This window comes from Guillardia theta (genome assembly GCF_000315625.1).
Source record: "Guillardia theta CCMP2712 unplaced genomic scaffold GUITHscaffold_60, whole genome shotgun sequence".
NCBI classification, from domain to species: domain Eukaryota; class Cryptophyceae; order Pyrenomonadales; family Geminigeraceae; genus Guillardia; species Guillardia theta.
In genome coordinates, this window is record NW_005434614.1 from 448,687 (window position 1) to 469,317 (window position 20,631).

The 20,631-nt window shown below is 55.9% G+C and overlaps 6 protein-coding genes across 6 annotated transcripts in view; 2 read left to right on the plus strand and 4 right to left on the minus strand.

Annotated features, from left to right (window-relative positions):
* The window catches only part of GUITHDRAFT_142101 (hypothetical protein), a gene marked incomplete at both ends in the record, with an annotated part of 1,724 nt that extends 1,487 nt beyond the window's left edge, over window positions 1-237 (plus strand). The window contains 2 exons of the mRNA XM_005828342.1: window positions 90-139; window positions 205-237. Of these exons, the coding sequence (XP_005828399.1) occupies window positions 90-139; window positions 205-237 (83 nt within the window). The remainder of the gene's footprint in view (window positions 1-89; window positions 140-204) is intronic.
* Window positions 238-1,139: 902 nt separating this feature from the next.
* On the minus strand, window positions 1,140-5,939 carry GUITHDRAFT_142102 (hypothetical protein; the record flags this gene model as incomplete). Its single annotated transcript, XM_005828343.1, has 20 exons — window positions 1,140-1,202; window positions 1,361-1,391; window positions 1,593-1,744; window positions 1,788-1,859; window positions 1,995-2,056; window positions 2,138-2,719; window positions 3,142-3,192; window positions 3,245-3,305; window positions 3,350-3,391; window positions 3,439-3,672; window positions 3,719-3,961; window positions 4,070-4,110; window positions 4,160-4,240; window positions 4,393-4,474; window positions 4,521-4,577; window positions 4,635-4,730; window positions 4,786-4,813; window positions 4,867-4,985; window positions 5,035-5,073; window positions 5,121-5,939. The coding sequence occupies 20 exons, from the start codon at window positions 5,937-5,939 to the stop codon at window positions 1,140-1,142; spliced, it is 2,955 nt and encodes a 984-aa protein (XP_005828400.1).
* Window positions 5,940-7,625: 1,686 nt separating this feature from the next.
* GUITHDRAFT_142103 (hypothetical protein) lies at window positions 7,626-9,078 on the minus strand (the record flags this gene model as incomplete). Its single annotated transcript, XM_005828344.1, has 4 exons — window positions 7,626-7,875; window positions 7,931-8,293; window positions 8,367-8,454; window positions 8,523-9,078. The coding sequence occupies 4 exons, from the start codon at window positions 9,076-9,078 to the stop codon at window positions 7,626-7,628; spliced, it is 1,257 nt and encodes a 418-aa protein (XP_005828401.1).
* A 1,252-nt stretch (window positions 9,079-10,330) lies between these two features.
* Window positions 10,331-11,307, minus strand: GUITHDRAFT_164424 (hypothetical protein; the record flags this gene model as incomplete). Its single annotated transcript, XM_005828345.1, has 5 exons — window positions 10,331-10,426; window positions 10,486-10,546; window positions 10,596-10,636; window positions 10,710-10,797; window positions 10,866-11,307. Coding segments are annotated over 5 exons (726 nt in total), but the record flags the coding sequence as incomplete, so codon positions are not given.
* A 681-nt stretch (window positions 11,308-11,988) lies between these two features.
* Window positions 11,989-12,711, plus strand: GUITHDRAFT_112638 (hypothetical protein; the record flags this gene model as incomplete). Its single annotated transcript, XM_005828346.1, has 5 exons — window positions 11,989-12,091; window positions 12,137-12,218; window positions 12,286-12,350; window positions 12,453-12,513; window positions 12,561-12,711. 5 exons carry the CDS (start codon window positions 11,989-11,991, stop codon window positions 12,709-12,711), a joined length of 462 nt encoding a protein of 153 aa, XP_005828403.1.
* Window positions 12,712-13,205: 494 nt separating this feature from the next.
* Window positions 13,206-14,567, minus strand: GUITHDRAFT_46664 (hypothetical protein; the record flags this gene model as incomplete). Its single annotated transcript, XM_005828347.1, has 2 exons — window positions 13,206-13,727; window positions 14,310-14,567. Coding segments are annotated over 2 exons (780 nt in total), but the record flags the coding sequence as incomplete, so codon positions are not given.
* Window positions 14,568-20,631: the final 6,064 nt, after the last annotated feature.

Consider the following 20,631-nt stretch of genomic DNA (forward strand, 5'->3'; position numbering starts at 1 on the left):
GGGAGGAGGTGGAGGAGGAGCAGCTGCAGCAGCAGATATTGGTTCTGCTGCTCCCCGCAACAAGATGGCTCTGTCGAAGGCTCTCGCAGCTGCTCGAGGAGGAAGGAGAGAGGCTGCTGGTGCGGTGAAGGGCGTCAAGGTAACGCCGGCAGGGCGAGGACGAGGAGGGAGAGAAGAGGAGGAAGAGATGCGTGTTGGCGTTAGGGCCCTGCGAAGACGGCGAGACTTGAGAAATGAGCAGGCAGGAGCAGAGGCAGGAGCAGGAGCAGGAGCAGTGAGATCAAGAGCTGGAGCTGGAGCTGGGACAAGAGCAGGAGCAGGAGCAGGAGCAGGAGCAGGAGCAGGAGCAGGAGCAGGAGCAGGAGCAGGGATCAGAGCAAACAAACGAGTGGAGGCTCCTGCTCCCCGTGCTGCCTCTCGTCCTCCCTTTGGTTCTCGTCCTCTCCCTGGCAAGGCTTCTGTTCAAGTCTCGCGTTCCCTAGAGGCTGAAAGTGTCTTCCTCTCTGCGGATCAAGGTGCCCTCGTGCCCCTGCTTCTCTTCCTGCTGCTCCTGCTCCTGCTCCTGCTCCTGCTCCTGCTCCTGCTCCTGCTCCTGCTCCTGCTCCTGCTCAACTTCTCTTCCTTTACCTCCTCCTCCTACTTTTTCCCGTGTACCTGCTGCTGCTGCTGCTGCTGTTGATTCCCTTCTGCGGTCTCGTCCTCTTCTTAACAGTCTCGCAGGGGTTCCTTTCCCGCCATCGTCGCAACAATCTCTGTATGTTCGGCTCTGTGCCTCTTTCTCAGTCTTGCTTAATGACTCGATCGCCTTATCTTGACTCTCCTGCACCTTCCTCTCCCCTTCCTTCCTCCCCCTTCCTTCTTCCCTCCTCTTCCTGAGTCTCGTGCAGGGAGCAGGGCGAGGAGGATCTGGGAGAAAACTTTGAGCTGCTTCAAAACCTCAACTTCCCTCTCTCACAACACGATCGCGACAAGTTCGAGACTTTCTTGCGATCTTTACATGTTTGATATATGTACTTATCATCCTCGTCTTCCATCTTGTCCAATATGTTCCTGATCCCTTGACCTTCCTGCCTCCTCTGCTCCCCACACCCCCACACACCCCCACCCCTCTGGTCACTGCTATCTACTTCCTCGCTCCTCTAGCTTCTCAGCACTACCCCCAGGAGGAAGGAGTTGTCCTTGGATAGCTTCAGATCGGGTACCTGCCATAGCGTCATCGCCGTGTCAGCCTGTAGCTCCTCTGTCTTACGTTCTGACTTAAAAATACGTCCACAAACACGCAAGGAGGAAAGAGGTACAGGAGCCCTTGAAAGTTTCCTCCTCCCTCGCCCTCTCCCCCTCCTGCGCCATCTAGGCTCACCACACCTGCTGCATTGCGCTCCATGAAATATCTGCCCATAGCTCAAGGTCAGCGAGACAGCAGGAGCAGGAGCAGGAGCAGGAGCAGGAGCAGGAGCAGGAGCAGGAGCAGGAGCAGGAGCAGGAGCAGGAGCAGGAGCAGGAGAAAAGACAAGGAGCAGGAGCAGGAGCAGGAGCAGGAGCAGGAGCAGGAGCAGGAGCAGGAGCAGGAGCAGGAGCAGGAGCAGGAGCACCTGACAAAGTTCTTGGAGAATTGTGCTCTGATGTTTGCACTATCAGCCTCCTCCTCTTCATCAGGCGGTCTTATCAGGAAGATGGCGAAGGAGGGCTTGGAGGAGCAATTGCTCTTGAGAGACTCGTTGATCCTGTCCGAGAACAGCTGGACCTGTTTGACGGGTCACTTCCTCCCCACCCGCACCGACATCGACCTGCTCGGTCTCTAGCCGCATCCTCTGCGTTACGACGAGCCGGTCGGGGAGGAACTTCACAATGGGATTTCCCTTCACACCACTCATCAGCATGCACCTTTCCCTCCACCACCTCCCTCCTCCACTCACTCCCTCCTCCCTCCTCCCTCCTCCCTCCTCCCTCCTCCCTCCTCCCTCCTCCCTCCTCCCTCCTTCCTCCTTCCTCACCTGCCCCTGCAGCAGGTCCTGCATTCTAACTGAGGCCGACTGCGTCTTCATGACCACTCGCCCTTGCCAGCAAGGAGGGCGCGACAGCAGCCCTGGCACAGCTCACTGTCAGCAGCCCTCCTCATTCGCTCCCTCCCTCTTACCTTCTTCCTTCTTCTCTCCAGGTGCGGACGCTCCACCACTCCCCTCTTCTCTCGCATCCTCCGAAGATTCCTTCCTTGTCGGAGTCGAGGGGGGAGGGTTCGAGGGTCTTGGAGCTGCTCCTGAGGCAAAGGCCGGCACCTTGGCGTGATCATTGCTAGAGGATGAAGCAGCTTCGATGTGACTCTCCTCGCTCCTGGGCGGCTCTGCTTCCAGCCCTGATACCTCACCCTGCGACTTTGGAAGCTCCGAGCTCCGTTCAGAAAAGCTCGCTGACGATGGAAAAGAAGAAGTAGGGGCTGCTGCTGCTGCTGCTGCTTCTGCACCTCCCTCCCCTCCAGCAGAAGCGTACGACACATTCTGAGAAGCGGCGACATGGCCAACGGGAGGAGCAGCCGAAGCTTCAGGTTGAGCAGGAGACTGAGAGGGAGCTGTAGCGGCAGGAGTCGAAGCTGAAGATGGGACCGTAGCTGGAACAAGAGGATGACTAGGAGTAGGAGCGAGGACAGGAGCTGAAGGTGCAGGGGGAACTGATGGCACGCTCGGCGGATAGTTCCACAAGTTTGCCGAGGAATTTGCAGCTGCTGCACAAACTCAACATTAGAAATATCGTCATCATCAGGAGCAGAAGCAGAAGCAGAAGCAGAAGCAGGAGCAGGAGCAGGAGCAGAAGCAGGAGCAGGAGCAGGAGCAGGAGCAGGAGCAGGAGCAGGAGCAGGAGCAGGAGCAGGAGCAGGAGCAGGAGCAGGAGCAGGAGCAGGAGCAGGAGCAGGAGCAGTGGCGACGGCGGCGGATTGTTGTTATGGCACAGAAGATGAATAGAGGGTGAGATCGTGGACGCGGATGAGAATGAGGGGAGGAAGTGATGTTGTGTGCAAGTGTAGGTGATGTTGTGTGTAGTGGTTGCAAGATGGATCAGGATAAATGTGTGTAGTGGTTGTAAGATGGATCAGGATAAATGTGTGTAGTGGTTGTAAGATGGATCAGGATCAAACAATGAGCTTACAGTTCTCGGTCTCTAGCTCAACTTTGACTATGCCGAGGGAGATCCTCTGATCTGAAGGACGAGCATCATTTCAACTTCACATCATCGTCAACATGATTGCTACCTCGGATCTCTGGAGCGCAGTGCACTGCTGCCAACCCGAACTCTTGCTTGGCAAACATGACCTGATCCGAGGCGTCACGAAGAGGAGAGAGGGGGGGGAAGTCACCTTAGCTCTCAGTCCATTGGGATCTTTCTCGATCTTCGACACCTTGATGTACGTTAGACACGCTCGTTCCAGTCTCTTCAGTCCCCCACCTTGCCGAACTGTTGGAAGTGAGTCGCAAGCACCTTGTCGCTTAGCAGATGGTCCGTGGAAACAACGATCGTGACCTCCCCCGCTCCGCCTACTGCGCCTCCATGAGCTGGCACGCGCTGGAACTTGGGCGGTCTGGCGCCTCCCGCAGGGTGAAAGTCTCTGTCCTGCTCGAGGGGCGGGGCACCGGGTCCTCGGAAGAAGGGGCGATCGACATTTCTCTCCCAGAAGTCAACCTGTAGAGCAGCTCAGCCCCTTCCTCATGGTAGGTTTCTTGCTCACCTTGACACGCCATACGGTACCTCCAAGAGTTCTCCCCCGAATGTAGCGAGCTGCTTCTTCAGCTACCTGGGTCTGAGGAGAGGAGGGTAGAAGAGTGAAGGTGGCAACGGGAAGGGAGGGAATGACAGAGGTCACATGGGGCAGTCGGAGACGTTCAAGCCTTACAGAGGCGAAGCTGACGAACGCACTCTTGCTCCCTCTCAACAGCTTGACATCTCGGAGAGGGCCGAAAGCATCCAACTCCTGAAATCATCACCATCAGCAACTAGCGTTCAGCAACAAGATTGTTTTATGTCCAATGTCGTCGCTACCAAGGGTCGATAACCCATGATGAATTTTGAAAGGTCCCACCTGTCGGATCATGGCCTCTGTCACCGTGGGATGAACGGATCCTGCCACTTGAGTCAACACAAGCAGACAGGACTCGTCATCCTTGCTCACCCAGCCAAAGTTCGTGACTTGGCTGCCCCATAGAGAACTCAACCTTAGAAGGGGCGCTGAAGCCTGGCAAGACTTGGCCGTCTGTCACGGATGTCAAACACAGACATTCCAGCAAGAAAAGGATTGAAGCACCTAATTCTTTCTTCGCTCTTATTGCACAAGTCAATGACCGTAGTTTCACATCGATTGATGCATTGCCTACTCGTTCAAGTCACTCTCTCTCTCACGCACACCTCGTTTCTGACCGTTCATTCTTTGGATCTGAATGTTTTCAATCGAGCCGAACGGTCGGAGAGCAGGGAGAATATCCACCTCCTGTGCGCTCTTCAATTATACATTTCTATCTTCCAGCAGCTCTAACCTGTACGTTCTCGTCTGCTCCAAGAATGGAGATGCGACAGGTCGCGTTGGGATCATCCTTGAGCAAGCTATAATTCAGCATACAAGCAGCAGGTATGGGCGACACATCGCTCACAAGGTCATCGAACGAGCTGCTATCATGCTTCCGCCTTGCAAATTGTTGCTCGGGTATATGCGGTCCTGGTGCTTGGAATGGGGGCTCTATAGAGACCTGAGTAACTGGTCAGAAAGCCAAAAGCATCGTAGCTTATTTCCAATCTATCTACCTCGATTCTCGTATCGAACAGGAGTATCCTGTAACCATGTGTGTGAGCGACTAGCATTGCTGGCACCTCTTTCTCTCCTACCTGTCGAGGTATCGTCGGGCAGCTTCAGCTTTGTCCGGGTCCACGTAGGTGAGGTAGGCCACGAAGTCTGGACCTCGCGGTTGCAGGGACAGGTTGATAATGCGCCCGTGTCTCTTTGCCTGGGGTAACTAGTCACAGGTACGGGGAGAGAAGTTCAACCCATGCTACCTCGAGGAATATGGCGTCTTTTACCCGGTCTGGAGAGATCTGCAGCCAACAGTTAAAGCTCGATGGTGTATCCAAGTGTTGACGACATTTTGTGGCAGGTTGGTTATCACGAGGGTTTTGCTTCTGGCCTCACGGCGATGGAAGCTTCCCTCGTACATCCCAGGAGCATGGTCTCGGTGACCTCCATAAGGCATGAACCGCGGCGGGCTATCTCTATGCGACCCGTTGAGATCGGGCGACATCTCCCTGTACCCCTCATGCTCTCTCCACATGTCCCTTCCTGGGTAGGGGGTATGATATTGCCCGGGCCTTCCCTCGCCCATGTACGGCCGTTCATCTCTTTCAGCGCCGAACCTCCTGAAGCCCGTCGGCGATCGGCTGTTCCGTCTGAAGTGATCCGGGTGATCGCGTGGACTGGAGACCATCTCCTTGGGAATGAAGCCATGCATCGGCATGCCTCCGGAGTCATGATGCCCCCTGCGTCCATTGAAACCTCCTCGTCTCCCATACCCTCTGAAGCGGTCCCCTCCTCCTCTGAACTCCCTGCGGAAATCTTCTCTAGAGTAGTCGACAGGTGGCGCATAGCAGGGCTCGACCTCCTTCATCGAGCTGTCTTGCTGCATCACGCCGGGCGGAGGACCAGGCCTCCTCATCGTGTACTGCTCCATCTGCGCCATGTAGTTTGCGTCAAGCTCCAGCCCTGGCTCAGGCTCAGCGAAACTTATGGGCTGGCCGGTTCGCTGGGTCTGGCTTCTCTTGGCATCTTGCCTGAGCTTCAGCTCCTGACCCCCAGTGTCCTTCACCTCCCCCTCTTCGTCGCTCTCTTCATGCTCCCGTTTCTTTCCCCGCGTTTCATGGATCTCAGAGGAAGAACAGTTTGCTGTGGTGTCTTGTGAGTCAGACATGTCCAGGTTGTGGGCCTTGGACGTGATTAGGAGCTTTCAGATTTTCCTACGAAACTCCAGCCTCGACATTTTATCATCCTCGGGTTGGTCTTGTCACCTTGAGGAGGTGCAGGCAAATTCTGCTGCGAGCTCATGCATGTTGCACTGCGCGAATGTAAGAATCATGCGCACGCGTGACGAAGTTCGAGATCTCAAGGTTGATATCAGTCTCTTCAACATCGTTGGCTATCATGGCATTATTGCTTGCCTAATCTTTGCAGAGCTTGTGACTGCTTTCCTAATCTTTGCAGAGCTTGTCACTATTTTTCTATTCTTCGCAGAGGCGATGTTTCATCAGCAATTATATCGGCACCTAACCCTACCTTGGTTGTGCTCCTCGAAGCAACCTACACAGGCCCGTTGTAAGGCATTCACCAACAACGCACTGCGGCAAGGTAACATAGTGTCTACCTGCATGATTGCATGCAACTCGTTCATTCGTTCTACCACTACGTCGCGCCTATTCGTCGATCTTCTGCTTGCATTGCCTTGTCTTCCCTGTGCGTTTCAACACATCTTCCCTTGGCCTCGACCTCTCTACCTATGCATCAGATACACCTATAGCACTTTCTCGGGCATTAGCGCTGCTACGCGCGTCATGTATCCCTGCCATTCTCGCCATGTCTGCGCTCTTTCCCCGCCTCTCCCTCTCCTCGTTTCGTTTTCCCGCCATCACGTGCCTGCCCGACCCACTAGGGCTGCGAACCGGCTGCGCTGCCAAGACACATCACGTGATATCACGTGACTCAGATTTGAAACACGTGACAATAATTTCTGGTCACGTGAGCTACCATGCCGAACGAGTTTTATATCAGTCACGGTCTGCGAGGAAGAAGAAGCGAGGAATGCAGGGAGAGGGAGGAGAAGCGAGGAATGCAGGGAGAGGGAGGAGAAGCGAGGAATGCAGGGAGAGGGAGGAGAAGCGAGGAATGCATGGAGAGGGAGGAGAAGCGAGGAAGGCAGGGAGAGGGAGGAGAAGCGAGGAAGGAAGGCGGGGAGAGGAAGGAGAAGCGAGGAAGGCCGGGAGAGGGAGGAGAAGCGAGGAAGGCAGGGAGAGGGAGGAGAAGCGAGGAAGGCAGGCAGGGAAGGGAGGGGGGATACATAGCGCGGGAAAGTCTTAGAGCTAGTAGTAGTGCAGGCTGGATGAGAAATTTTGAGGGCCAAGGCCGAGATTCTTGCGAGGGTGGGACGTCATGGAGTGTCAGAGACACGAGAGTACACTGATGCGCATGACTGAGAACACGTCTTGCTGTGGTGCATACATGCAAGGGCTATGTAGTACCTTCACAGGATACACCAACTAGACACAGCGAAACGAATACATCCGTGTAGGGATATGAAATGTGTGCTGCATTGGGGAATGCCAATCGAGGTTCGTGTTTGCTCTATAAGACTGTCTTCCCCGCATTGGCCTTGCATAGCGCAGTAACAACATGCAGCGATCAATGATGGAATGGCAATCGTGACTGTGCCATTGGGATAGAAGTGAGGACGTACCAATCAAAATCAGCGGTGGCATTCTCAACGAATAAACATGTGTACAACCGAAGAAAACAATTCACGAAAGACATTTATTCACAAGAGTCTCATGTAATCAAAAACAGTTGCAATCGAAACTCTTCACCAAGAAAAGCATCAGTCTTGTTCCTAGAAGCACACTGCTCCACTCGATCGCACCCCCACAAGTAGCACAACCGCCCCTGCCCCCTGCTGCTGCTTCCTCCCCCCAGGCTTCTTCTCTCCCCGGAACGCCTTCCATCGCACCACCTCGTACTGCATCCTTGCAGCCTTCCCTCCTCCCTTCTCCCCTCGGCTCCTCCGAGACGTCTCCCCATGGCCCTTCACGCCCCTCGCCTCCTCTGCCCGGTATCGACACATCCGGAACATCTCGCAAGGCCTGCCCTCACCCGTCATCCCTCCCACCGCCCCTCCGCCCGTCCCTCCGTACTCACACTCGGTTAGTCGACCTCGTCGCCGCCTTGAGGTATCGTCCAAGCCGCTCCTGCTCTGCCGGGTGTACCAGGAGGTCCAGCGTCACCTCCTCCTTGAGGTCCCCGTACCATGGCGCCGCCTCCACGTACTCCCGCATCCCTCGCCCCATCCACCTGCCCATCGCAAGCCTCCCTGTCAGCTCCTCCCCCTTCCTCTCCTCTCGTGGCCCTACCGGATCGCTCCTGTCTCCGTCTCGACCTCCACCACGAGCATGCATCCCGCTCGCCGCATCCCTGGTCGACCCTTTAGCCCGAGCGCTTCCCTCCCAGTGCTCCCGCTCACCTTCCCGAACCGTGTCCGACGACACCCCCGACATGTAGGACCTGCAGCCCCACGACGCGTCAGCCTCCGGCAGCCCCTGGCCGCACTGCTGCTCGCACGCCTTCCTCGCTCTACCTGACGAGCTTCGAGGCCCCCTCGAGGATCTGGAACAGCGATCGCCCAGACGGCGTCAGCGCTCGCGGCTGCCGGGCCTCCCCGGCGTCTGCCGATGACGAGCGTGAGTGAGGTGCACAGAGGGCAGAGAGAGAGCGACTGCGGGACTGCACGTACCGAGAGGAGGGAGGAAGGCGTCGAGCTGCCTTAGAAGCTCCTTCTGGGAGCCGCGAACGCGCTGCTTCTTCTCCGCTAGCCTTCGTTTTTCTTCCTGATCAAAGCAGGGCTCGCTATCTGCTTGTGGTGAGTAGATTGCTGTGCTCGAATGCTGTAGAGAAGCTTCTTGCACTGACAGTACTGTAGCCATCGATACCGGCTTCGAGTCCCCCCAACTCCATTCCATTGTTGGCTGTGGGATGCCTGGGCTGTCGGTACTGTCCATGATGCAGTCCTCAGGACTCTGAGTCTCGGAGGCATCAGAGAACATGTCGATTGATAGATGTAGCATTGCTGCGTCTTGCGCGTCACATGGCGGCTCGTTGTGACCAGGGGTGGAGTCTACTGCCCCCGAAGCTTCTTCCACGTCACTTTCTCTATTCATGAGAAAGTCGAGAGGATCCACCAAAAAGAAAGGTTCTAGGAGAGAGTCTTGAGCACACGTGAAAGTGAAGATTGGTCTGATATTCTCCAACCTGCTGTCTACAGTCCCCTGCGCTGAGCCGCTCCCGAGCATCAGAGCAGTGTACTCGACGTCAAGTTGCTAAGCTGGTCAGTTTCCAGCTGAGCACAGATGATAATGTGATGTGATGTCGGGTAACGTCGAGGATGAGGGTGTGGAAGGGCTCGGTAGTCTGGTACTGGGACGGCTCGAGATTGCCGGTGTCGTGGACGACGCTGATGTATGGAGGGAGGTGTGGGGGAGAGTTTATAAGGCCCTCGAAGCGGTGTAAGATCGGGGCAGGAGAATGGTCGGGCAACGGATAAGCGTTAGGATAGCCTCGTGACAGACTCGATCTCGAGATTATGTATTGTAAAATCCGTTTGGATCGCAAAAATCTACTTTGTCTGAGGCCCCATGCGATCCCTTCTTGCGACTGAGTACTTTCTGGATAGACTTTTGAAGAAGGTATACGTTAAACTAGGTATACGGCATACGTTACATTCGTTTGGATAGCATGCTTTCCAATAGCTCGGTTCTCAATCGTTTCAAAACTCCATCTTTTCAAGAGAGGCGTTGAAATTTCAAAGAGTTGCTCATTTTACTGACACGGATTCCAACGGATGGCATGACTGATAGCTAGGGGGCAGCAGCGTTATATCTTGGAAGATCGATTTGATGCCTCGCAAAGTTGAGTAAAGTCTTTGCTCTGGCGTAACGCAGCGTGATGACCGTTGAAACCTGATCATTGAATGCTTCCCATACATGCTGAGTCGTTGAAAACAACAACGAAACTTGAGAATGCATAACATCAACAGTTGAAAAACATTGAACAAATGCTTCAATTAAAACACGAACATCATTGACACATGAATCAAGAAAAAACACAAGGCGAATATACATAACAATGCAAAAATCTTTATTCAAACAAGGACCCATCTAACAAAAGCCCCTTGTCTGCCAAATAAGCCTAGAAGCACACCGCTCCACTCGATCGCACCCCCACAAGTAGCACAACCGCCCCTGCCCCCTGCTGCTGCTTCCTCCCCCCAGGCTTCTTCTCTCCCCGGAACGCCTTCCATCGCACCACCTCGTACTCCATCCTTGCGGCCTTCCCTCCTCCCTTCTCCCCTCGGCTCCTCCGAGACGTCTCCCCATGGCCCTTCACGCCCCTCGCCTCCTCTGCCCGGTATCGACACATCCGGAACATCTCGCAAGGCCTGCCCTCACCCGTCATCCCTCCCCCCTCCGCCCGTCCCTCCGTACTCACACTCGGTTAGTCGACCTCGTCGCCGCCTTGAGGTATCGTCCAAGCCGCTCCTGCTCTGCCGGGTGTACCAGGAGGTCCAGCGTCACCTCCTCCTTGAGGTCCCCGTACCATGGCGCCGCCTCCACGTACTCCCGCATCCCTCGCCCCATCCACCTGCCCATCGCAAGCCTCCCTGTCAGCTCCTCCCCCTTCCTCTCCTCTCGTGGCCCTACCGGATCGCTCCTGTCTCCGTCTCGACCTCCACCACGAGCATGCATCCCGCTCGCCGCATCCCTGGTCGACCCTTTAGCCCGAGCGCTTCCCTCCCAGTGCTCCCGCTCACCTTCCCGAACCGTGTCCGACGACACCCCCGACATGTAGGACCTGCAGCCCCACGACGCGTCAGCCTCCGGCAGCCCCTGGCCGCACTGCTGCTCGCACGCCTTCCTCGCTCTACCTGACGAGCTTCGAGGCCCCCTCGAGGATCTGGAACAGCGATCGCCCAGACGGCGTCAGCGCTCGCGGTTGCCGGGCCTCCCCGGCGTCTGCCGATGACGAGCGTGAGTGAGGTGCACAGAGGGCAGAGAGAGAGCGACTGCGGGCCTGCACGTACCGAGAGGAGGGAGGAAGGCGTCGAGCTGCCTTAGAAGCTCCTTCTGGGAGCTGCGAACGCGCTGCTTCTTCTCTGCCATCTTTCGCTTGTTTCGGAGAGTGCATGTAGTGGCCGCGGAGGATTCTTGGTATGCCGATTCTTTGTTGGGCTGTTCATCAACCCACCGCCAAGCTGTTATTCCTGCTTGGGCATACGGACTTTCGGTTTCACTGACTAGAGAGTCGCTTCCTGATATCTCTGAGAAGCTTTCAACTTGGAGCCGAATCATGCACCTTTCCTCAGCGTCGCAAGGGTTCTGGCTGGAGTTCAGACCATGTAGAGATATGTCTGATTCATTGAGCTCGTCAGGATCGTCGAACATGAACTCGAGAGTGTAATCTGTCAATGCCTGCTGGGTATGACCGATGAAGCTATGCGTCAAATGCTCCTCCGTATCAATCATCACACTCCGCCCTTGTTGACCTGCGCCCCAACGGCGGAGAGGAGATTGTTTTTATATCCCCCGCCCCCCACAAATCATCCGGCTGTTAGGATAAGACGTGCGTACATTATGCAGTCGGTTGATTAAAATTTTAAGAGGTCGCTCATGTTACGACACTCAACCGACGAGTGCTATCCGTTAAGATCTCGAGGGGATCATGATGCGTTCGCGAAAAGAGAGTGTTTCGGATGTCCTTTTCCTGTCAGTCACGGTCATCGGTTTTCCGTTGGACCCCTGTTTCCCTACAGTTGAGACGGGGTTTTATTGCCCCCTCTTCCGTTGCCCCCCCGTTGGAGGCTTGTCTGGTTCATTATCCCAACTTACATGACAGTACGTGATTCGAAAACAAATGTTTTCGAAAAAGCAAAGTGCTGATAAAGGCAAGAAGGGGACTGGTGCAGAGGCAAGCTTTCGACGTGAGGAGGAGGCGATGAGCGATGGTATCATTCCTAATACTTTCCCCTTTCTTGATACAAGATCATCATCGGTGTGCTGAACCTTTCACAGAGCTGAGATGATCGACGACCTTCTCTGTCAAGCTAAAAAGAATCTAGTCGTGAAAAAGCCAGATATGTTGATGTATGTTGTCCGAGCATAGAGTGCAGTGTAGCTGATAAACAATCTTCTGACCTAAAGTAAGCAATGGAACCAAATTTAGAGCTCCATCAACCAGAACCAGCCATCAACTCTGAGAGCAATGCTGAGGAACTACTCAAAAAGCTCGAGGAGGTCCTGAAGACTCGAGGTGACTGAGCTCTTGGAGCCATCAGTATCTGACCATCATGTCAAGATCTTTCGTGTGTCAATCTCCTTCAATCCAGCGAGCTCAGCCCGCAGGATGAAGTACTTCGAGACGCCTGCGAGGTTCTGAGGTATCAAGACATCCCTCCAATCCCCCCCCCCAACACCCCCCCCCCCCGTCTCACTCCTCTGCAGCAGGTTGGCCATCCAAAATGAGGAAGAGCACGGCGGCTCGGGCGGGAGCTCAGTCTCCTTTCAGCAGGGTAAGACCTCTTGCTAGCGCATGCGAGTGCCTTGTGCAAGGGTGCGCACGTCGATTTGCCTCCTAGCAGCTCCCCGTGGAGCTGACGCGTCCCTGTTCCCAGGTTTGCTGACAAGCTCCGAGATGCTGGTTTTCACCGCACGGCTGCCGCTATGGACGATCATGTTCAAGGATAAGCTGTCTAGTTGAGACCTGACTTGCTCGCTCCCAGGGATATGGGGAGAGGAATGAAGGAGTTCACCGCCAACGTGCCATGGAGGAACGAGATGGAGCTTCGGCTGCCGCAGCTGATTCACCCGGGTGACAAGAAGGAGCTCGAGAGCCTAGCTGGAGACAGAGCTGAAGGGGGGCAGAGAAGGTGACTCAAGTCAGAGGAGAGGAGGAGGAGGAGGAGGATGAAAAGGAGGAGGGAGAGGAAGAAAAATGGTGATGTCGGGTTTTGCAGGAGCAAGCTTTCTCTACGCATGATGCACTACTCCGTGGAGGAAGTGCCCGACGACGAGGACCCCAGCCTTCTTCGGCGGGTCTTTGGTTGTCAGTTCGTCCACTTTGCTGTTTCTGCGGTGCGATACTCGGCAGAAGGAGGGGGGGCGGCGTTTCTGATGGTATGCGAGGAGGAAGGAGTAGTGAATCAGCTGCATTAAAGTTGACCTGGGGCCTGCAGCTTGTATCCTTTCGCTCGCTTGCCCTCCACCCGCAGCGTCCTCCCGTGTCTCTTCTCCCTTACTTCTCGGCGCTTCCTCCTCTTTGCCCGCAGGCGCTTGTAGTACTGCCAGCGAGCAATGCAGATTACGGTCAGGGTGACGAACAGGGCAAGCAGCGCCAGGCACGCGACCACCCAGGGGGCAAGGAAGGAGCAGGCACGTCCGATCCATCCAGACTTGCAGATGCAGACTCCCTCCACGTCGCAGACGCCATGGCCCGAGCAGATCTTGGGCGGCAACGGCCCGCCAGGACAGAGGATGCTGCAGCTGTAGTTTCGGTAGGCCACCTCGCACAGACAAGTCCCATCCTCCAGGCAGTTGCCGTTGCCGTTGCATGGGTCTGCCGCTCCCCCGTCGCACTCCCGCTGGCAGGCAGACAGGCGGTACCCGCTGTCGCACGTGCAGTTGCCGTCCTGCAGGCAGCGCCCGTGCCCCGAGCACACGTTGGTCGCTCCTCCAAGGCACTCAACCTGGCAACCTCCTCCTCTCCAGCCCGAGTCAACGTTGGCTGGCATCCCGTACTGGCAGTCACAAGTTGCGTCTGCTCGGCAGTATCCGTGCCCGCTGCAGGAAGAGGTGTTGGCGGGATGGACGTTGGAGGGACACTCGAGCTCGCAACCGACGCCTCGGAAGCCGCTGTTGCACACACAAGCTCCGAGGGGGAGGGGGAAACTCTGCAAGAACAAATCAGCACAGCGACAGAGGAGCAAGGAGGGGAGAGGAGACTGAGAAGGAGAGCAACAGCAGCACAATCAAGAAGCATGTAGGACTGAGGAGACTGAGAAGAAGAGCAACAGCAGCACAATCAAGAAGCATGTAGGACTGAGGAGACTGAGAAGAAGAGCAACAGCAGCACAATCAAGAAGCATGTTGGACCGAGATCAGTGGCCATCCGTTTGTCTTCAGGAACCTCGAGCCTCCATCCACAAGAATGTCCTTGAGATTCTGCAGGCAGACGCCATGCTCAAAGCAGACCCCGGCCCCCTCCTCGAAGCCCGGGCACGACAGTCGGCAGTCCAGCCCGGCATATCCGATGTCGCACTTGCAGGTAGCGCTCCTAGAAGCAAAGCAGGTCACACAAGAACACAGCAGCAGCAGCAGCAGCAGCAGCAGCAGCAGCAGCAGCAGCAGCAGCAGCAGCAGCAGCAACAGCAGCAGAAGCAGCAGCAGCAGCAGCAGCAGCAGCAGAAGCAGCAGCAGCAGCAGCAGCAGCAGCAGCAGCAGCTTCCTTACACGTTGGACTGGTCGTGGTAAACGTCGCACGTGCCTCGTCCCGAGCATTCCCAGCCACTGGCTCCAGTGAAGACCATGGAGTCCTGGCCGGGGCAGAGGAACCTGCAGTCATCTCCTCTGTACCCGTAGTAGCACGCGCATGATCCGTCGGAGAGGCAGACCCCGTTGAAAGAGCACGGCTTTCCTACCTCTCCCTTGCACTTGATGCTGCAGTCAGGGCCCGTGAAGCCGACGTTGCAGGAGCAGGTAGCGTCTGGGAGGCAGAGCCCCTTCCTCGAGCACGGGTTGTCCCATCCCCCTGGGCACTCTAGCTCGCAGCTATCGCCCGTCCAACCTGTCTTGCAGACGCAGGTTCCGTCACCGATGCACCCTGATTGGACTGTCCCGTGCTCGCACTTGGAGCAGTTGTCACGGATCAGGCTGATCGCCTGCTCTACAAGTGCAGCTGTCGCGGCGTCTGGCCAGGAGGAGCCGTCCGTGGGAGATCCTCGCTGTTCGTTGATGAAGCTTGCAAGGTCTGCTGCTGAGAGACCAGAAGTGTCTGCCCAGATTGTGGTGCTGGGAGCAAGACGAGTCAGGAGACAGCAAGTGAGGAGAGGAGAGAACGAGAGAGGTACGCGAGAAGAAAGAACAAAGCAAGGGTAGGAGAGATCAGGAACAATATGTTCTTACACATCCACAAGTCGCAGGCCCGTGAAGAAGGCGATCGCTTTGAAGTCACACGATTGACATTCTCCGTTGAGTCGCGCCCAGGGCCCGGGAAGTCGCTCAGAGGGGTAGGACGGGTTGACCCTCAGCGTGGAGTAGAACTCTTGTGCTGTTTGTTGCCCGTCAAGTCCCCTCCTGCGATCAGAATGTCAAATTTTGAACATCAATCATCAACTCTAATCACTCTTGCAGCTTCGTCCAGATGTTCTGCAGCTCTTGGAGGCTGAACAAGCCGTCGCCGTTGAGGTCATAGACACTCGCGCACGACAATATGTCGGTCTTTGAGATGTTGGAGAAGACCGGAGGAAAGAACACAACGATGTTGCACAGATCGACGATGTCGCCATTCGAGACCTCAGTGCCGTACACGATGAACTCAAAGAGAGGAGAGAGGGAGGGAAACATTGTTCCGACCTCGATCAGATATCTCATGACTCTGTACATGTCAAACTCAAGAGGCCAGTCCGTCTCCCATGTGCAGACAGCGCTGCCCGAGCAATCTTGCTGACCGCCCGGGCATGTGGCTCCCACGTTGGTCTCATTGCAGGTGCTGCCAGCGCAGAACAACAAACAGCCTGTGGCATCTGAGAAACTTTGCCACGTGCTGGGTGGTCCTGAGCCAACACAAACTCGCTCCCCCGTCCTCGTCCCTTGGCAGATCGGACGAGCGTCAGCTCGGATGCTTGCCTCTGCTAAGAGGATACTGTTGAAGTTCCACCCAGCAAGAACTGTGATGACGTCCTGAAGTCTGTGCATGAGCATCGTTGCCTGTCCTCACTGTTAGAGGGCTCAAGATCCTTCACCTCCTCCCTTCACCTTCGCCTCGTCTCCGTGACCCGTGCACGCATTTTCAGCTCCTCCCATGCACGTGATAGAGCAGTCCCTGCCTCTCCTTCCCTTGTCGCACACGCAGACTCCGTCCCAGTAGCAGAGCCCCTTGACTGCCGTCAGCATCGCTAGAGTCACGTGAGTTCTTCACCTGATCCGAGCACGCGACGCTGTTGACTCCCTTGGGACAAGCTGTCCGGTACTCGCTCTATGTGCACAAGTCACAGAAGAGAAGAAGAAGGAGGAGACGGAGAAGGAGAAGGAAGAGAAAGAAGAAGAAGATGGAGAAGGAAGAAAAGAGGAAAGAAAGGTGGAGAGGAAGGAGAAGCGGAAGGGGAGAGGAGGGAGGAAATTAAGAGCAGAGGTGAACAAGAAATGCCTGCATGTCAGCTGCTGAGATTTGAATGATGTCATACTGCGGAAACGCCTGCAGCCCCAACAGGAGGAAAGGGATTTTGTGATCTTCAAAGTTTCCTAGACCGAGCTGACCCTCTTGGTTGCTGCCCATCACGTACAGTCGAGGTACGAAGACGATCTGTCCTGGTTTGCCCAGCTCCATGCGCTGTCTGGCAAGCAGAAGCGAGTGGGAGTCTCCTCCTACAGCCATCACTGCATCCGATCCGAACCGCTCGAAGTCTGCCTCGGAGACGCAGGGGATAGGAGGCTGCCCGCTTGCTATGAGCGTGGCATCTGTTTCAGAAGCCTGCGGTACAAGTTTGAGCCTCTGGCCCCCGCAGCAAAGTCTCACCTGTCCAACATCGTAGAACGCTGAGCTGCAGACTGTCGAGCTCGACCTCAGCTGGCGAACAAGCTGGGGGGCTACATGGTAGAAGAGCCCGTTCCCTCCTGCTCTCAGGTTAGCCCGAGAGGAGCTCGAAGAGATCGGCGGCGACCGTCATCCAACGCTAAAGGAACTCCCAGCTGACCCTTTGAATTGTCGCCCCAGCTGTAAACATCTCCTAGCTCTGAGATCGCCAGGCTGCGAGCTAGAATCAACCGTCAAGACAGCAGGCAACCTGCTGGACCTGTGCCGACTTCCTGCTGCCACTCCAACGATTCGAACTTTGATAAGGGGCTCGACTAGAGACGGCGTCAACTGCAGCGACAGGCTGTCAGGACAAGTTTGCCTCCAGTTGAAGGAAGAGAGATCAGACGAGGTAGAGCAGGAGCAGCAGCAGCAGCAGCAGGAGCAGCAGCCTGGACCTGATCGAAGAGTCCGCTAGAAGAATCCGTTCCTACCCCCACGTAGCAAACGCCTGCTGCTCCCTGATCCCTTACGATCGAGTTGCACAGCCCCAGCTGAAAGTGGCCCTGTCAACTCGATCTTGACGTCCTCCCTCCACGAGCCTCACCTGCCCGTAGTGGTTCCAACCCCACGCGTACAACCTGCCGTCGTCCGCGAGAGCGAGAGAATGGTAGAGCCCAGCTGCCACCTTGACAAACCTCACCTCGACTGTGATCCGTGTCAACCCGATGACCACTCACAAAAACCCGCAGGCGGGCGGGCGGGCGGGCGGGCGGGCAGGCAGGCAGGCAGGAAGATGGAAGGAGGAAGGAAGGAAAGAAGGCAGGAAAGAAGGCAGGGAGGGTGTACCTCCTCCAGCCATGACTTTGACTCTTTGAGGAGCTCGTCTTGTCACCCGATCGTTGAGCCCCAGCTGAAATCTCATTAGCTGGGTCTAATAGCTGACTGGCTCCGCACCTGGCCCTTGTTGTTGTAGCCGCACGAGTAGAGATGCCCCGAGGAAGCGACTAGAAGACTGTGAGCGTATCCGGCAGCTGCCTCCACCACTTGCTCCCCCAGGCTGTAAAGCTGATCGTTCATGGAGGGGCTGGAAACTGTCGGAGCCATCATTGCCGAGCCCAGGCCCAGCTGGACAAGCTTGTTATGTCTCCACAAGCGCAGGAGCGACTCACCTGCCCGAACATGTTCCAACCCCACGTGTAGAGTAGACCGTCGGAAGTCCAGGCGAGAACATGAAAGGATCCAGCAGCTATGCCGGTGACGTTCTCCTGTTCGAGACGATCAGGTGTAAAGGTCAAGGGAAGAAGGACGAATGCTTTCAGTAGAGCAAGAGGAGCCATGCAGGACAAGCCAGAAGCAAGACGATAATCAAGAATGAAACTTGCCTGATCGATGTTCTTCGTGCAGACGATCAGCCCTTCCGAGCTGAGCACCTGACGGCAACAAGTCCTGATAATGCTCGGCACACTCTTGCTCTTGTAGTCGCCTGTCCCCAGCTGACCAAGGTAGTTGTCACCCCACGTGTAGACCTTTCCTACTAGCGGCATCGTCCCTGGCGCGTCCCTGAACGTCTCCCTAGCGATCGCGACGCCGAAGGTCTTGCCCAGCACAAATGCTGCCACGTCCTTCCCCTCCAGCGCAGAGACTGGGGTAGGGCTGAGCTCGCAGTTGCTGCAGGAGGGCGAAGTTTGGTTGTGCCCAAGGTTCAGCCACTCGTTGACGCCGAAGGAGAAGGGTTGGCGGACGCCATTGAACTTGAGGTAAGGGCCGCTGTAGCTGACGATGAAGTCTGCCGAGTCAATGAAGTTGTCTCCTATACCCGGGCTCAGCGGGACGGCAAGCAAGGAACCGTCCTTGATGAGGGTGCAGATGGTTCGAGGGCTGGACTTCTGGCCGTTGACAGCGACTTCAATGCTGACACGTCCGTGCGTTGAGACGCTGGGGGTGCGGCAGAGGATGACAGTCTCGCTGATATAGGTCGCTTCTGTTGCCTGCAGTTCTTCTCCAAACCTGCACATGAGCTCGGAGGTGTTGCGGAAGTACTTGCCGACGATGGTAAGAGTGACGCCGCCGTAAAGAGGGGAGGAGAGAGGAGATACCGTATCGATCACCCAAGGGAGGGAGTAGTAGAAGAGAGTAGAGCTCTCTGAAAAGTCCTCACTGTTCAAAGAGACTCTGACGTTGACTGGGGACAGGTAGGAGTCAGGAGTTGATAGGTTAGCTAAGAAGAGCATCGGAGGAAAGCGAGCGACAAGGCTGAAAGTGTCCAGGAATTTCACGTAAGGAGCAAGACATGTCTCGTTGAAAAACCTCCCGCATATGTTCTGATCGCTCACCCTGACCACCAAGTCCTCAGTGTCGACAAACCCTTCTCCGATGAGTGTGATGGTTGTGTTGGAGAAAAAGTCTCCAACGTCAGGATGAATGTTGGTGAGGTTGATGAGCTCATGGAACCTGTACTTGCTGTCTTGCAGAGTCTGCTGACACATGTAGTAAGGATATGCGGGTGTGCTGGTGTCGTCCAGACGACATTCCTGAGCATAGCTGGGGACCTGAACCCAGTGCTCGCCGTTCATGGTAACGAACATGACGTTTTCTTCGTACACGCCAACGTCAGGGTTGACAAGAGAAGAAGAGGACTGGTTGGGAAAGTTGCACTCGAGTATCTCCGAAGACAACTCAAATGGGTCCCAGGCACACATGAAGTTGGCTGGCAGGCAGATCGATCGGCGATATCCGGGGACAAAGTCGTTGCGAAACATGCCGGGAGGGACTGGGAGGCCGTTGCAAGGGATGGGGGAACGAGGGCAGGAGGGGTTGTAAGGGCGCTTGATGAGGCAATCTTGTAGCTTCTGGTCCCTGATGAGGGTGGAGGGCCGGAGGAGGAGGACGCTAGGAGGGAGGCAGGTCAGCATCGTGGAGTTGTCGACAGTCAGAGGCGTCGGTCGCTGTGGGTAGAAGAGGCAGGAAGCTCGCTGGTCAGGATCAGATACGAAGAAAGTCCCGCGGATGACCGTCAGGTTTCCCCCCGTCTCGGGCCCGATGGTGGGAGAGAAGGAGGTCAGAGTCCACATGGCGACGTAGCGGAAGCTGCCGCAGTAGAGCTTGGAGATGTAGGAGAGGTCGTTGGTGCGCATGAACAGCCCCCACTGTAGCGATTTCTCAGCGCAGGAAAAGCGAGAGGGATCGGAGAGGGAGACGTAGTTGATGCCGTCCAGGGAGAGGGAAACGTTGAAGGTCCAGACAGCAGGAAGGTACTGCGAGCCTAGTGAGTCAGGAATGGCCCTCCAGATCTTGGGGAAGCGAGCGATGAACTGGTTGTTGTCGACCACACGCGGAGCAAAACACTTCTGCCTCCTGCTGCCCTGCCGGATGTTGAGAGCGTACGAGGGCCCGGCCGAGGCTTCAAGGAAGCAGTCAAGGAGAGGCGACAGACCGGAAGGAAGGAAGCCGTCGCCTGTGAACGTGACCTCGGTGTTCTCGATGTACGGGCCGACGGCAGGAGAGATCTTAAGGATGGTAGGAGGTCGATAGAGGAGGATAGGAAGGGGGTCAAACTGCCCCTCCTGCTGCTCCCGCTGACTCCAGTGCTGCCCGTCCAACGTGACTTGGAGCTCGACAAGCCCCAGAACGTTCTCGCCCGAAAGATCCGGCATGATACAGACAAGTTGGTTGAGGCCAAGGAGAAAGGCTCGTGAAGATAAGACAGACCAGCTTGCAGTCGAGAACTTGCAGGCAAGCTTGTCATGCTGCGAGTAGATCACCTGTCAACAAAAATCAGTGAGGCAGCAGTGAACTGAAGCACTTGACCTCCATCGGACAAGAACCTGGTTGAAAACTCTTGTACCTGAACGGAGAGAGTTAGAGAGATCAGCTAGCGATTGAATAAGAACATCAACTCGTTCCATCCTCCAACTTCACCAACTTGCTCCCTCCATCTCTCCCCCATCAATCCCCTCTCCCTCCCTTCCCCCCTCCCCTCCTCTCTCCCTCTCTACGCGTCTCTGTCATCGAATCATTCCAATCTTCCAGCAGCATCTACATTTGTGTCTCTTGCCACGCAT